The sequence below is a fragment of the Labrus bergylta genome, chromosome 5 (genome assembly GCF_963930695.1).
Source record: "Labrus bergylta chromosome 5, fLabBer1.1, whole genome shotgun sequence".
Taxonomy (NCBI): Eukaryota; Metazoa; Chordata; class Actinopteri; order Labriformes; family Labridae; genus Labrus; species Labrus bergylta.
In genome coordinates this window covers 12,984,456-13,001,356 of record NC_089199.1, presented here as the reverse complement: position 1 = coordinate 13,001,356, position 16,901 = coordinate 12,984,456, and the positions used below count along the sequence as shown (strand labels likewise).

The 16,901-nt window shown below is 39.5% G+C and overlaps 2 protein-coding genes across 5 annotated transcripts in view; both read left to right on the top strand.

Moving 5' to 3' along the window:
- The first annotated feature begins 228 nt into the window (after positions 1 to 228).
- Positions 229 to 8,406, top strand: bap1 (BRCA1 associated protein-1 (ubiquitin carboxy-terminal hydrolase)). Of its 3 annotated transcripts, none has more exons than XM_065954853.1 (17): positions 229 to 430; positions 698 to 727; positions 863 to 917; positions 1,094 to 1,226; positions 1,722 to 1,841; positions 2,270 to 2,331; positions 2,487 to 2,629; positions 2,992 to 3,070; positions 3,167 to 3,290; positions 3,487 to 3,628; positions 3,747 to 3,922; positions 4,604 to 4,731; positions 5,245 to 5,708; positions 5,916 to 6,166; positions 6,358 to 6,450; positions 6,547 to 6,619; positions 7,468 to 8,406. In XM_065954853.1, exons 1-17 carry the CDS (start codon positions 394 to 396, stop codon positions 7,599 to 7,601), a joined length of 2,244 nt encoding a protein of 747 aa, XP_065810925.1. In that variant the 5' UTR covers positions 229 to 393; the 3' UTR covers positions 7,602 to 8,406. The 3 variants fall into 3 exon arrangements, with proteins under 3 accessions (XP_065810925.1, XP_020498105.1, XP_020498104.1); XM_020642449.3 differs by having other exon boundaries at positions 230 to 430; positions 3,744 to 3,922; positions 5,919 to 6,166; XM_020642448.3 differs by having other exon boundaries at positions 230 to 430; positions 3,744 to 3,922.
- Positions 8,407 to 9,702: 1,296 nt separating this feature from the next.
- The window catches only part of bsnb (bassoon (presynaptic cytomatrix protein) b), a 66,158-nt gene continuing 58,959 nt past the window's right edge, over positions 9,703 to 16,901 (top strand). For both annotated transcript variants that reach the window (XM_020642366.2, XM_065954851.1), the window contains exon 1: positions 9,703 to 9,995. In XM_020642366.2, the coding sequence (XP_020498022.2) occupies positions 9,817 to 9,995 (179 nt within the window). In that variant the 5' untranslated portion in view covers positions 9,703 to 9,816. The remainder of the gene's footprint in view (positions 9,996 to 16,901) is intronic.

The following is a 16,901-nucleotide window of genomic DNA, read 5'->3' as shown; positions in this document are numbered from 1 at the left end:
AGTAGGAGTACACTTATGAATCCCCTCCTTATTTGTTATCCATTGTTTATCTTCACCCTCTTTATATATTAAAAAATATTTTAGAAATGTATTTCTGTTATTTCATTTATATACCCGTAATGACAAATGATGATAAAATTAGTCAAATATTGATTCCAGTGATTTGTGTAACGCGGACAGGACTGTTTTTTTTTTCTTTCTTTTCTTTCCACCACCCGTCGTTTTTTGATGACGTAGATTGTAGGCGGCTAAATCTCTCTATTGTGTTTATCTTGAGCCCTACACAGTTGTTTGGTAAATGGGTACGACATTCTCGCTAAAGATTGTTAACCCTTCTCTCGCCATGGACTGGCACACGTCTTAAATATCACACGGCTCTGCGTAAATGCAAAAATGAACAAAGGCTGGCTGGAACTCGAGAGTGATCCAGGTGAAACATTTCGACTATAGACAGCTAACTACGGATAACATTAGCTTCCACCTTAAGCCCGGTGCACGGTTCGGTTTAACAAGATTTAAAAAAACAACAACTTTAATGCAATAATTCATTCTTTAAACGTGGGTAGTTAGACATTAAGCGTTCATGTGTTTATTGCTTTGCAGGGTCCCTCACCACAAACTCACTGTTATGGCTTTGCAATGGTTTTTCTACGCTAGTTATTGAATCTTAAAATACTGTTTTTTTTTATAATTTCAGGGCTGTTCACTTTGCTTGTGGAAGATTTTGGTGAGTAACACGACTCTTCCTCCTCCTCCTCCTCCTCACGTAGCTGCAAATTATATAGCCCTCACATACAACTCCACGTAGAAATCCTGGGGTTCATAAAGTCGGTAAACAAAAATCTCTCCGTTTGTTCTTAAGGTGTCAAAGGTGTCCAAGTGGAGGAAATCTATGATCTCCAGAGCAAATGTCAAAGGTTTGTGACTTGAACCGATCGTGGTCTGTTTGATGAGCATCCATGCAATTAAATGCAGAATGTGAGGTGGTGACTTTCATCTGGTGTCTGAAAGAAAACAGTGAGCCTTTTTCTTGCACACTGTTGAAATGAAGCGTTGAAGTGTAACTTGTATTTTATATTATTTTATTTTCTAGTCCTGTCTATGGCTTCATATTCCTGTTCAAGTGGATTGAGGAACGGCGATCCAGGAGGAAAGTTAACACTTTGGTGGATGAGACATCAGTCATTGATGAGGAAATTGTAAATGATATGTTTTTTGCTCATCAGGTAAGTGTTCATGTGATATGTTGGCAGTTGTTACCTAATGCCAGAGTCATACATTTAAAGCTGTTACGTAATTGATATGAGATGAGTCTGTAATGAAAAAGAAATGCTCCTGAGTACATTTCAATGAAGTCAAAGTAAAAATATTGACAAAATAGTGGTTTTAAGGCACAGTAGATAACAACTGATTTTGTCATCAAGTCATTTTTTATTCATATTATTAGTAAATAATGATACAAAATTACATTTGTAACATGTAAGGTCTTCTTAGTCTTTTATTAGAGTTTGTAGTTTGTTTTGATTACAACACACTGTTAATGTTAATGTATTTATTTTATTTTAAATGTCTGTGTCCAGAGTTCAGTGGTAATTTAAACTATCTCTATTTTTTTGGTGTATATCTATATCTATCTGCACATCCCCCCCTCTCTCTGTGTGTATATATATATATATATATATGTGTGTATAAACATGTTTTTTTTTATGATCATTATCTAGCTGATTCCAAACTCATGTGCCACCCACGCTTTGTTGAGTGTGCTGCTAAACTGCAGCGGTGTTGAGCTTGGCACCACCCTGAGTCGCATGAAGGCATTCACTAAAGGCTTCAGTCCAGAGGTGAGATGTTTCTTTTTTTTTCAAACTATCCATATATATCTTTCATAAAGTGTTATTTGGTTTTGTCCTTGTTATTTCCATTTTTTTAAAAGTGATCCGCCAGATGTTTTTCCTCTGCTGTAACAGTAGATACATCATACAAAGTTGAGAAATGCTACACAGGTTCTAGTTGAAAAAGGAGAAAGTCTAAATCACCTAGTATTTTGTCCAGATCATGGTGAATGAACACTGGAACACATCAAGACTGGCTGCTTGTTGTTTGTTTGAAACTCTGCCTGTCTTGAGAAGGACACTCTTGGAAAATAGATCCTTAATCTCAACGAGTTTCTTCCTTTGTTAAATAAAGGTTGAAAAAAAGTCTCTCACAGCCTCTGCCCCTTCTCCTTCCCACACTGTTTTGTTGAGATTTTGCTTTTATGAATTTTCAGAGTAAAGGTTACGCAATAGGAAATGCCCCAGAGCTTGCTAGAGCACACAACAGCCATGCCAGGTAAGTTACAGTCACTGGTTCTTTTTCACATTTCCAGGAGTCTGACTGTGTAAACAAAGAAAATCCTCTTGCTGTTTGTTCTGTTTCACTGTGAGAGATGTCAGGCTTTGTGAATTCATCAGTTTCACAAGTTCTCTTTCCATGTTTCTATGGAGACCGGAGCCCAGGCACCTGCCAGAGAAACAGAATGGGATCAGCGCTGTGCGGACCATGGAAGCTTTCCACTTTGTGAGCTATGTGCCCATCAAAGACCGCCTCTTTGAGCTCGATGGACTCAAGGCTTACCCCATTGACCATGGTAAGACTACAGAATCTATTCCTGTCTTTTTTTTTTTTTTTTTTAAGCATTTTTTCATTACATACAAACACTGAAATCTTCTTAAAACCATTATCCAGTTTATTTTCCTTTAGAGAAATGACTTCAATAGTTTAGCTGATAATTTTTCCTCTCAAAGCCCCTTAACAATGAAATGCTCCTCCCAAAGTGACCAAGCAAATTTAGCTTTGTCTTGTAAAATGTACCTGAAGTCAGTTGTGATCTAAGTTTTGTAATAGCATATTTATTGTGGAATGCAGCAAGATATTTAGTGTTGTGTTGTTCATTTCTTGAGTATTGAATATTGCTGCCTGCTCTAAGTGTTACATTTCACTCTATCTTAGGACCATGGGGAGAGGAGGAGGAATGGACTGATAAAGCTCGGCGAGTAATCATGGAGAGGATTGGACTTGCCACTGCTGGGTGAGTCATGAGCCGACTAGCTCAAGCCGCAGTGGTTCACCTTCCACGTGTACCCCCAGGGCTCCATTCTTATGCTGCTGCTCTGCTCTTTTCCAGTGAGCCATATCATGACATTCGCTTCAACCTGATGGCAGTGGTGCCTGACCGCAGGATGAAGTACGAGTCCAAACTGGAAATTCTTAAGAGGAATCGACAGACAGTTCTGGAGGGTCTGCAGAAGGTCCGCATCATCACATCCTTTATTACAATTAGCTCCTTTTGGCGACATTAATTTGTCAGGATGTTAATTGGATGCACTTTCATTTGAAGTACTTTCAAGTAAAAATTTCAAGGTGTCTTAAATTTGGCCAACAAGGTTCTCTGTAACATTGGTGAATATCTAGTGGAATATGTTTTGTGTGTTGTCATATCTTCAGATGATCCGGCTAACTCAACCCGAGCTTGTCCATGACAAGAAGCAGCAGGACTCTTCCTCTCCTGATGAGAACACTGCTGTGATCAAGAAAGAGGCAGATGCAGAGCCAGTTACAGCTCAGGGGGCCGACCAGGCTTCTTCAGGTACATTAATTGGCTCTAAAACTACACTTTTTTTGTTAAAAGACATTATGCCATTTGTGACGGGTTTATCAGGAACTTTAATCTGAAATTGACGGTTCTCTCATTTTCGATGCAGCAGAGGAATCCGGAGGTCAGACTAAGCATGCAGCAAGCACTGGAGGAAACACCAAAGTCATGGGCAAACCACCAGTCCCCTCAGGAGGAGGTGCTCAGCAGGTTACCAGTCCCAACCCCATCGTTCAACGCCTTCCTGCCTTCCTAGACAACCACAACTATGCAAAGTCTCCAATGCAGGTGAGAGGAGAATCCGGTTTCTGGATCCCAGTTCAGAAAGCTCTTAGTTGTTTCCCGTGTGTGTGAAAGTATGAAACAGTTTACAAAAAAAGACCCTGGATGAAATGAATACATTATAACATTACTATTATTGATTGTTCATCAAAAATAAGAAATAAATTAAGTAGTTTTCTCTTCTTTTTTTTGGTATTTGCCAACAAATTTACAAGGATTTTAAGAAATTTTGCAAGAGGGGGAGAGCGAGATGCTCATGCTAACCTTGGCCTGGACAAACTTTGGGAACCGTTATTCTAAGAAATACATTTGATCCATTTTGTCATGGAAAGACAATTCATTTTTATAGGGCACTTTTATGACACCGTTTTTTTCCAACTATGCTAGCAAAAAGCTAAGTGTTACATTCAGGGTGACATATGAGATCACACTTTCTCCTGTGTGTTACTGTCTTCATCAATCGTCCGTCTGAATTTGTCATATCTCTCTCTTTAAGCTGAATGGAGCTGCAGAAAACGTCATTCTTATTTTTTTAGTCAGAAACAGTTCCCTCTGCACTGTAACACTGATAGAACGAAGATTTGAGATTTTAATCTAACACCAGTTCCTTTTGTTAAGGCAGCCTTAACATGTCTCTGGTGCAGGATGGTGTTTAGAGGTTTATTTGGAGGTTCTCTGATTTAACAGGAAGAAGAGGATCTGGCCGCTGGAGTTGGTCGCTCTAGAATACCTCCTCAAACCCCATACTCTGAAGATGAAGATGACTATGAGGATGAGGAGGAGGAAGTGACTGGTTCTGCAGGCACTTCTAAAAGGTAAACATTTATGACATGAACATGGATATTGTGTACAGGTAATTTATGTTTCTAGCTCTGAGTGCTGGATGCTTAATACATACAGTGGCTTCTGTAGATTTTTTTTTTTTCTTTTTTAAAGATTTTTTTCAGGGGATTTTTGTGCCTTTTAATGGAGTGATAGGACAGTGTACAGAGCTGGAAGTCAGGGAGAGAGAGTGGGGCATGACATGCGGGAAAGGAGCCACAGGCGGGATTTCGAACCTGGGCCGTCCGCTTGGAAGACCACAGCCTCCATACATGGGGAGCGCGCACTAAGAAATGCACCACTCTCTCAGACTCTCTCTCCCTCTCTTTCTTTGATGGGGATTATATATGGACAAAACAAAAGAAAAATGGTCGGCAAAAATGCTTGGGGGGGGCGTAAATATACCTGGGCGGCCCGTCCAAGTATCGTCCATATGTTGGAAATACTGCATTTAACTTTGTTTTCTTTTTATATTTGACTTAAGTTTTCAATCATCCATCTTTAAGGGTTAGACGGAAGGCGAGTCTGCGGTCACAAACAGGTCGGGTGGCGACTGGAATGGAGAGCCAGATCGCCCTCACAGTATTGGCTGAGAAACTGAAGAAAGAGGCCCAAAGGAAAGACGCCTTAAATACCCCACTTTCTGTACGCACAGAAGGACGCACTGGGGGCATTTGTATCACATCTGCATCTCAGCCTTCCCCCACACCCAGCAACGAAAGCACTGACACCGCCTCTGAGATCGGCAGTGCCTTCAACTCTCCGCTGCGCTCGCCTGCACGCTCCCAGGCTGCCACGCGGCCGTCCAGCCCTGTTGCATCCCATCTGTCTCGAGTGCTGTTTGGAGAAGACGAGATGCTGAGGCTAGACTCTAGACACAACCGTGCTGTAAGAGAGCTGGGTCCCTCTGTCAGCATTGCCTTGCTACACCTGCAGGAAGATGGAGTCATCTATGCTTTCCCTCCGTCTGGTGAGTACAAGGGATGTTATTTACAAAGGTGGTTTAAAAGCTTTCCAGTCTGTCACTTAATATTTAGAGCACAGTCGGAGCATATTCATCATTTTGGACAGGAGAAGTAAACTATGCAGGTTGATGTTTATGCAAATAACATGCACTTCTTATGATATTAGTCTGCGTGTTGCCACTTTTGATAGATGTTACTGTTTGTCTGCACAGTAGATTTGGCCGCTGATGGCACAAAACAGACTTCTGTGCCTGAGAAGATAAAAGACAAAGTGCAAGCAGGCCTGGTAGCAGGCGCAGCAGACGAAAAGCAGGGAGTCAAAGAGGAAGAGGAGGGACCATCTGTGGAGGTGAAAGAAGAGGAGAATAAAGACGGAGCGGAGGTAAAACCCTGCAAGGAGAAGCTCAGCGCTGTGGAAGCTGCTGCAGACAGCAAGCCCGCTGGGGATAAATACTCTCCCAAAGTAAGTCTGAGCATTTCCAACAATGCACTGTGGTATAGAGCCTGCTTTACTTATCAGCCTGCCAACAGAGCACTCTCATATTTATTTTTTTTTGCTTGTGTTGCCAATTAGTAAGTGTTTTCTTAAGCTGTGTACTATTTATTGTAATAAACAAATACACAGAGCGGTCAATCTTCTTCTGTTTCTCGCAGGAGCTGCTTGCACTACTTAAGTGTGTTGAAGCAGACATCGCCAATTATGAAGTGTACCTGAAGGAGGAAGTAGAAAAGAGAAAGAAATTCAAAGTAGGTTTTTTTTTTTTTGCCTGAAACCAAACTAATATTTTGATGCAAGGTTGTTTTCGATTCATTAAAGCCAAATTATTTGTTTCATTCAAACAGATTGATGATCAGAGAAGGACTCATAATTATGACGAGTTCATCTGCACCTTCATATCCATGCTGGCCCAGGAAGGTAATCCTCAAAATCCTTTTTTCTGTCACCATTTTATCCTTAACTGTAGATCAGCATTGAACCTTTATCCTGAAATCCCACTTCAATACCTGTGGTGGATTATTAGTGTCAATATACATCTCTGCACATGCATAACATCATATTTAAGGATATATGTTTTTAACTAAATACCTCAGATAACTTACAAAGTCAGTTTGGAGTCATGTCATTAAGAGACTAAATTAAAAAATGACATCCCTGCAAAGGGCTGTGCATTAAAACAGTCTGTCCTCATACTTTTTGTGGGAAAATGACACAGTTTGGTCATTTGTTTATCAGATAAAAACTATTGATGCAGAGAACCGCCATTCTTGGAAACATATTTGTCATGACATCATCTCCCCGATACAAGATTTCTTTTTGGTTTTTCGAGAAAACAAATTCTACATGATAAGCTAATTAATCACGACTTAAAGACAGATTTTCTTGGCATTATAATAATGAAGAGATAACAGAGATATGGAGAAAACAAAGCTTGTTTTCTTGCGATAAATACATTTCTGTTTATCTTCAGATAACGGCATTAAATAATTCTAGTCAAGCTGGTCTGTTCTTGACTGATGTAGAGACAGAATACATTTTGAATCCTTTAAATTGTGAGGGTTAATTGGAATAGATGAATGCAATCTTAATACATAGTGATATTTATTTTATCTTGACTCATTAACAGAAACAAAACAACTGGAACAAAAGTTCTACACAAACTAACATTTCTCATTCCAAAGAAGCTGAATAAAACATTGCTGTGCTGCTAAAACATGTTGCGTTGCTGCTTCTTTACTGATTGTTATGCATGGTGTTTCCTGAAGGCATGCTGGCCAGCCTCGTGGAACAGAACATCTCTGTGCGTCGTCGGCAGGGAGTGAGTATCGGCCGCCTGCACAAACAGAGAAAACCGGACCGCAGGAAACGCTCCCGACCTTACAAAGCAAAGCGCCAGTAAATACAAACAATCACACCATCTGTGTATCAGTCAATCCTGTGAGCAGTGATCAATCACCACAGAGTAAAGACACTGATGCTGCACTCCTCAAACTGTCTCTTCAAGGCAGTTTGGTGTTGTATTTTAGTCAGACCTCCTCCTTTTCATGAAATCAACCATGTGATTGGTTAGTATTTTAATCATTTCTGTATATATGTACTACCGTTTTAGTCTACTTGTACATTTTCTTCTTTCTTGTGACACTCTTATCAGCAGATTGTAAATATGAAACAAAGGCATGTTCCCATAATGCACCTGAACTCTTTGAGTCTTCATTCTTGTTAATAAGCTCTTCTCTACAGTTTTGCAGTCAGTACAGTTTAGTATGTGGCGAAATATTCAATTTGAAATCAAAAAGTCTCACTCATTGTTTTATTGTGCCAATGAAGTATTGAATGTTTGGAAAGTTACAATCCATGTTTCGAATTTCTCCATAGCTTTTCCGTTCTAGCTGTTCCGTTACACTGTTGGTAATTCCCTTAACAACATGAAAAGCATCTTTTAATTACATTCTTCATGGCCAATTTTAAACTTGAGAGAAAGTCATGATACATTCAAGGGGTTTCTCTTGACATTGGAATGTTTTGTCTGCCTAAGCTCTCTAGCTGTGTATGTATTGTTGGTTATTTAAGGTCCTGCAGATGAATTACAATCTCTGGGGTTATTTTTCTACCTACAAATGGCTTTCAGAGCGAGTGAATATTAAGTCTGACGTGTGCACTTGTGTGTTTTTGTACATATGTATCCATTAAATGGTTAACCTGTACATTGAGTTCATTTTTTCTTTTTGCTTGCTAGTTCATAAGATAATAAAGTCAATGAAAATATCTTTCTTTAATCCAAATTTCTTTAAGAGGATGTGAATGCAGCGGTTGATTTTGTGTAACAACGTTTTATAATGATGGTAAGTGGATTTGGGTGGGTTTCTATCTAGTCGTTCAACAAAGAATGCTCCAATTGTAAATCACAAACATTGTCTTGCTAGTGTAAGTCTGTTTATTAGATTGTGTGTAGGCGTGTTAAATCAACCTCATTGTTTCATTGTAGTGACAGTTGGTGTACACTAGGGAGAGCAATCATTCAGAGATGGTGTGGGAGCATCTCATAATCAGCTGTTTACCACAATCAAGGGCGATATACAATAACATTTGACTTTGTTTTTTTTACTGCAAAGTGACTGTTGTCACACACTGGCCTTTATGTACATATTTAGTCAGACAAAAGTGTCATACACGTGGAGTTTTGGACAAGTCATTAACTTTTGCTATCAAATATTTCAAATGAAAAAGATTTTTGTTATATTTAAGGTACAGTTTATTATCTCAACAGCACATCTTTGGTGGAGCAAATGTTAGGATTCATACTGCAGTGTTATTACACCACTGCCTGCCTATCATTTTCACTGACCAAGACTTCATCAGCCCAACAACATATAGAACATTTTCATGGCATTACATGATTGAGTTTTCAATGTGTATCATAAGTAATAAATTGTTCTCCAGTTTTCTTCAAATCATAGGATAGCCAAAAAAATCGCATTCTTCGTTAAACATGGGAAATTAAGGAATCTGACATATTTAGTTATTCTTATTGTTTACAAAAATATTTGTTCATGTAACTCCAGCTCCTGTTTGACTACTCAATCAATAATTAACGAATAATTTTAATTCAATATTGTGATTCAATGCCTCAGTTATTCATAGTGTGGGTTAGCTACCTCTTGTGGATTTCCAGGAGAAGAAAATTTTAAATGTTATTAAAAATGATAAAGAATAGTTGAATTCTAAATATTTGGTCCAAGGATATTTAGTCATGGATTCGATGACGATCCATCAGGTACGTATAGGTATTATAAACTCAAGTGGTCTATAGACCTCATGAGGAGTAGACATTACGTGAATAGGGAGGTCCCAGTCGGCTCAGCTGTAGCCTATTTGCGCGGTGACTTGAGATCATAGAACAACGTGAACGCTCACGTATCAGCCTCCCGAGTTCCCACCCATTGCGTCAGCGCGCTCCCTCGCCCTCTCCGTCAGCGCGCGTGCTCCGTGCGGGATGCTGAATTGTAGGTGATGATGGCGGAAGGGGAGAAGCGCTGAGTTTCATCTGAGTTCTTACCACAGCTGTAGAACCACCTACAACATCGTTTCTCTCCGTCGAGACCTATCCCGAGGCGATGGGGAACGAGGCCAGCATGGAAGGGGAGGGACAGGCGGGACAGCCCGGCCCCGCCGTCCCTGCAGCGGGGGCTCCGGCTTCCATTTCAGCACCACCGGACTCTGGACAGCTCATCAAGCCGAGCAATGGAGCGCCTGTCGGAGGAAGCGGGGCTGTTCCCGGGCCGGGGATTAACAGGTAGCCGCGATAGCTAGGACGCTTCACCGCCGAAGTGTGTTGAGAAATAAGGTTGTGTAAACGGCAGCGTGGCGTGTACCTTCTTTTTCGTACATCTGTGCACGGTGCAGCTTAGATATAGGATCAACCGACTGCGTGTAGATAGACTTGAATGGGTGCTTAATTATTTATTTCAATATCTTTGTCAACACAATTCCCCACCTCCTTTGAGAGCCGTTTCTGCTTTTTTTTTTTTTTTTTTTTTTGGCAACGCCACCCTTGTCTCTTAACGTCAATAATGGTCGAAGTCAAATAAAATATGCAACACCTTCGATGAAGAATCAATAATAACGTAAATGTAGATTCCACTAGGCATTTCTACGCCCGTTTTCACGGTGTTTGTCCTGAAGCATGGCTGAGTATCATGAATGAATGAGCGACGATTTTTTTTATTTTTTCTCCTCGTAGTGAGACTGTCCCAACATATAAGCAATATTCAGGCGTGTTGTTTCATTTAATGATGTTATCTGGTACACACATTAGAAATGTAAAAGATGCAAAGTGCCATGGCTCTCACGTTGGAGGGGCTCGCTCGCTACCATTTGGCTACAAGCTGATTTTCTGAACATGCTTCGACATGAGTGCCAGTAAATACAGAGTCATTCTTCCGTTGAGGAGACGCCTGTATCCCGATGACAGCATATGTAGGATGATGACAAAGCTACCATCAGATATCACCGGCGTCATTGTGAGCACAGGACCATAACGCGTATGATGCCATAGCTGTCTCACTTATCAGACCTCAATTCAAATCAATGTGCTGCTAGTGAGCTAGTAATTGCTTTTCACTATCATGCACATAAAAAAAAAAAAAGGTAATGTCTTCTTAAAGAGTGATGTTGCATCTCTCTAGAAGAAATCCAGACATTGAACCTGGACACTTTAACAGTGCTAGCCTTTAAAGGCAATATTTCCATTAATGTGACAGCTACATATAAGAAACAAATTGTTGTTATTATATAGGCATATGAAATATTAGCCTCTTCCAAAATGCAGCCCAGATCATTAGTGTTTAATAACATGTAGTTGCCTGTGGGTCTGTATTTTCTGTGTGGGTGTAGGAGGAGATACCCTTCTTACCAGCTCTGATATTGCTTTAATTACACAGTTCAACAGTTGTGGACCTGAATAAGAACGAGTGGCACAGCTGCATCCAATACTTGCACCACCAGCTTCCACCCTGAAAGTTTCTCATACAGTACTAGGTCTTAGTTTAAGGTGAAATTCTTTGGAAAACGATAGAATGGTTTGAGGTAGAAGTTGACCTGAGTCATTACATAGGTGATTTTAAGGTTAAAGGTGGCTTGTAGATGTGCTCTGCCACTAGAATCCTGTACCAGTAGTAACATTGAGGCCCATCTGTGTTTATATTTGGGAAAAAGCCCCAGCTCTTCATCCTGCAGGCTGAGTTTAAAAGCCCAGAGCTCCCATGTAACCTCATGATTCTTTCATGTCTTGATTTCTCTCAGGGATCCACCCAGGTGTCATATGAGGCTAAGGGAAGTGATGAGGGACAGAGAGAGGGAGTATATCATATGACTGATGAAAATTGTTTTCTACAGATCATGGGCCTGCATTCTACGACAAAAACTTGTGACAGTGAGAAACAAGACAGTAGCTTGATGGTTGAGACTGCAGATACAAGTTGCATAAGTTTATTCTTATATGAACTTTGACATATAATGCTATGAATTATATAACAACATTCATAAGTTCTATACAGCATTTTGCTCTGTCTCTGACTATATAATGATTTATTCAGAACAGTCAGAGCGCTGAATCCGTGCTCATACAGGAGGCCATGAAGCAATGGAAGTCATCCTCTTGTGCACCATGTGGTTGTTTTGTCCTCTGATCACGACAGCTTTGACTAAGTGCACAGTCATCCTGACCTGATGACCAGAACTGACAAGCATTTACAAATGTAAGAAATTCTGCCTTGTGTTGACCAGAAGCCCTAGACACTTCTTATTCATTGAACAGAAACAATAATGCGCTGTTTTGTTTTCTGTTTGTCAACTGAGCCAGTGAAGAGTCGTACTTGCTGCATCATGGCAAAGAGGGGTGTTACAGTACATGATTCATGTTTCTTTTTAAGAATGTTATTTGTAAATACTTGAAAATCACTTGGAATCAAATTTCAAACAAATTCAGTTTGTCAAACCACTGACCATAATTGGATACAGACACAAACAAGACGCCCTCATAATTAAATCACCTTCGGAAAAGCACTGCTCACCATATAGGCTAAAAGGTCTATCTCAAACACAATGGGACTAGACTTTGGCTCAAGATCAAGTTTAGTTTTCTATTGTTTTAAAGTAATTTTTTGGAGCCATTTTTGGCCTTTATCAGATATGAAAGCTGAAGAAAACTATAAGTGTTGGGAGGAAAGAGTAAGGGAGGACATGCAGCAAAGGGCCAAAGTTGGATTCAAACCCATGACCTCTGTGACATGGGCTATAGCCTCCTCACATAAGGCACATGACATAACCACTATATAGGCTCTCGGCTTCCCTAGTTTAGTGTTTTTACAAGCAGACCGTTACCCCAGTATGTGCCACTCATGTAAGCTAAGCTAAGCTAAGCTAAGATAAGATAAGTATAGATATCATTGGGAATAAAATTATACAGTCAACAACATAAAAAAACAGAAGGTTGGCTAACAATACTTAACATCGTTCTGAGTGAGTTTCTTTAATCCTGAAAGACTTTTTAGCAATCTGGATGAAAATAAATAAGTTGTCAGCTAGACGATAAATATTTTAAACCCATTTCTCCTGTGACTGCAGTTCTTCCCATCCAAGTAAACAGAAAAACTAAAGCAAAAAATGTTATATATGAAAAGAGTAGTGGAAATAAACAATACAGTGATATAACAGATAATTATTCATTAGATCTATCTTCATGATTTACAACTGATCAAGAACATGTGATCAGGAAAAGGAATCAAGTTTGGAAAGTGATATTTTGACATGCAGTGGTAAAACGGGGACACTTCTGTGCCTGTATATCTGAAAGATAACAAAACACAGCAGACACTATGTGTGCTGTCATTGGTATCTTTTTTCAAGGCCACTTGCGATTTTGATGTGGTCTGCGTCATCTGACAAGCCTGGTCTTCCATGACATGCTGCAAAGTTTCATCAGCACAGCTCCTGTTTTTGTATCTGAGCAACATGTTTGGGAACATATTGTCTCTACAATTAGCTCTCCCTCATCCATGTCTCTGCTGCTCATTTATATTTCTTTTTTTTTTTCCAAACTTTTCTGATAGCTAATGATGAAATGTCTGTAAAATTAAGAATAAGAAGTGCCCTGGGCCAAAACACTGCAATCCATCAATTGTTTATTTAATCATTTTAAAACAGCCTTGACTTTGGACTATTTGTCGCAGCTTCTGTCATTTTTCTTCTGATAGTTAACAAATTAAAAAAGATGTGTTCGTCATAATTTTTGACAAAATTCAATTGAATTCGTGTCAGTTCCCTATGGACACTGCAGAGCTCATAAGAAGTACATCAACACAGCAAACCTATTCTATGCATCTGGGGATCAAGTTGCCACATTATGAAAAAAGTTAGCTTAATAATTTGAAAGTTGAAGTATTATCCTAAAGGTTTTAAATGTCAAAAAGACTGTGGTCAATGACAACTTTACTGTAACATTAAGTGTAGGCCCTGTGTGAATGAGCAGACATTTAACAGTAGCTGTATTCTCTACTTGATGTCCTTAACATCCATTTACAAGCAAAGAATGCATTTAGACATGCCTTCAAGTCGGATACATCCTCTACCTTTCTGATTTAACCTTTAGATATGACTGAACTGACAGCACAGGAAATGTTTCAGGAGCCACTCAGGTTCATTTTCAGTGGACAGAAGAATAAATCAATAAGAGACATAAAGAACATCCATTATAGAGATACTGACACACATACTCTGTCAGGCTAAGAACAAGTACCTGCTGCTTTTTAACTGTTTGAAGGGAAATATTTGCAACTTGCGGAGTTAGACCAATCTTTCTGCTAAGCTAAGCTAACCAGGTGCTCGCTGTTGCTTCCAATTTGCAGCAGTTACATGAGAAAGGCATTGATCTTTACTCTCCACAGACAGAGAATGATTATAGTTCCTGAAATGTTGAATTGTTTCTTGTCACATGTATTATTGATGCTGTGTAGAGAATCTAATTCTCTCTCTGCTTCCTTACGATAGAAAGTTTTACAGGGAGCTCCCGTTACAGAAGATTGGCAGCTTACAAACCCTTAAACCTTCCACGATCCACTTTGTGTTAAAGCAAGTCATTTGGAGTGATTTATATATAAAGCCACAAGTAACTCTCAGTGGACTCCCATTTACTGATGTAAGAGAATATCTAAAGAAATCTTTTTGAGAGGTGTCCTTCCGTTTTAACTACTTTTTTGGGGGTCTCATTAAGGTGCCTCTGCATAAATCCTAAAAGGCATTGAAGTTTTTGTCTTTTTTTTGTTTTGTTTTTCTCCCCACTGCATCTTTTGTGAGGACACTGAGTAATATGCTCTATCAGTGGTCAGTTGCTTGAACATATCCAGTTCAGGCTTAACTAGAGCAGAGTGAGGGGCAGCACACTATAAGGAGTGTATTTCTAATGTAACAGTGTAGAAGAAGGTATACTTTATTAATCCCGTGAGGGGAAATTCAATTTTACACTCTGTTATTGAGACATGCTACACATGCTGAAATACACACACATGCACTAATAGGATCCTATGGTCATACACTAATGGAGAGATGTCAAAGTAATGGAGCTGCCCACAGTGAGTGCTCCTGAGCTGGTGTGTTTGTGTGTGTGTGTGTGTGTGTGTGTGTGTGGGGGGGGGGGAGCGTTTGGTGCCTTGCTCAAGGGCACGTCAGCGGTGCTCAGGAAGTGAACTGCCGTGAACCAGACCAATTTTAAGACATAGTCCGCAACAGGATTTGAACCGGTGACCCGTGATGGTTTGGCAAATGCAGCCCCTACTGAGAGCAGAACAAGGTTAGAGTTTTGTTGAAGCTCAAGTCATCAGCCGTGACTCATAATTGCTAACATGCTCTATTTGAATTCCTTTATTCGTCCCTTTATTTCCACCATTCTCTCTGTGTGGACGCAGAGCTGCTGCTGAGACTGTCTTTGAAGATGACGGCCATGACAAAGCAAGGCCTAAGTTGTTATGACAGCGGAAATCCTCCATTTCTATTAAACTATTGCCGTGGATGCTGGAGGGCATAAGCTAGGAAACCAAAAGTTTATAATACAGTTGTCTGATACACTAACTTGAATTCATTTGGCTGAGGCCAGAACAGAACTGCTTCAAGAGTAAAAACAAGCCACAAGAAGCACTTCACAGTAAACTGATAGAGGCAATATAAAATATTCAACATATGCCTCTCTGTGTGCCAGCATTTTGAGAAGTCTGATTTCACACTTTGATCAACAATAAAATCTTTTAATGGCATGTGGACCGAGTGCATCTCACAGCTCAAGGCTTCCAAAGTAGAGCTCTCAGGGAGAAGTGCTCTTCCTCCTGAAATTAAGTAGAGATCACTGGAATGAAACCTACTTGAGAAATCATTAGATACAGCTCATTTAGAAAATATTGTTAGATGAAAATGTATAAGCTACATATTTACAGCGCATGAATAAAATGTTATTAGCTATACAAACTAGGCAGCTGTAATAACAACACAAAGCCAATTAAAGGTCTCAGGTCTCTCATTTTCTTGAGCTCATATTCCCTCTTTTCCCCTTAATTCACCAACTCTCTCTTCACTCGACAAAAAGGCTTCATTCGTTACTCTAACAGTATTAGTGTGCACATAAATTATTATGTTTTGGATTTTATACATGAGATTATTGTGTTATTGTTTTAGCTATACACAATATTATTTTTCTATTGTGTGTTAAAGTGCTTTCTAATCCTGCAATATAACAGTAACTCCATACTCAAGGCCCATTCACTCACTCCTCTGAAGGGTTTGACCACAGCTCAAAATGAAAAACATAATTCTTTGAACAAAGACATTAAGACTCTATTAAACACTCATGGTGGTGCTGGGAAGTGGACCTTGAGAATTATTATTTTTTCCACTTTTTTCCAATTGTAATGCATTTCTCTCAACATAGAGTTCACCTTTTGTAACTTTCACACACGGGGCACAACAGCAACACCAGACTTCATTGTATTGTTTTCTCAACTAATCCCAACCACGAACAAACTCTTGTGTCATTCAACTTGATTTTGCACATTTTTACATACTATTGTAATGATATTACTTAAAAGCATAACTCAAAATAACATTATATGCAATTTGCTGTTTTTTCTATACCTAAAACCAAACATAAAAAAAATCCTATATTCCTCCATGATAACAGACGACATAACATTGTGTGTCTATTTCCACTCTGATGACTTTTATGAAAGACTTATGCCAGGCTAAAGAAATGTAGCAGGTGAGACAGAATCCAAATCCAGTTTTGTAACTGTACAGGATGATGCAGGGTTTCATCATAAAAAAATGTCTGGCCTGGAGTGGGAAGTTTATGACCATGAGATTGATCCAGCAGGCAAAAAATATTATTTTCCAGGTTTTACAAAAGAGGATGGAAGGTGTGATGTGGATGAGAACTTCAGGTTGGCTGGCACTATTGCATTTCTATATGTGTAGCTTTCCAAGTAAAGTTTGCATCTTGAAGAAGTATAGGTTTGTTTCACATGCCGGTGTCAAATGCAGTTAGATAGGACAGCAGTGAAGAAGTGCAATATGACTTGTTGTTATGGCATCTTGCTTTATGCTATCCTAAGATGTGTTTGAGGTGTTTTTGTTGCATACTGCATGTTACATGTCAGTT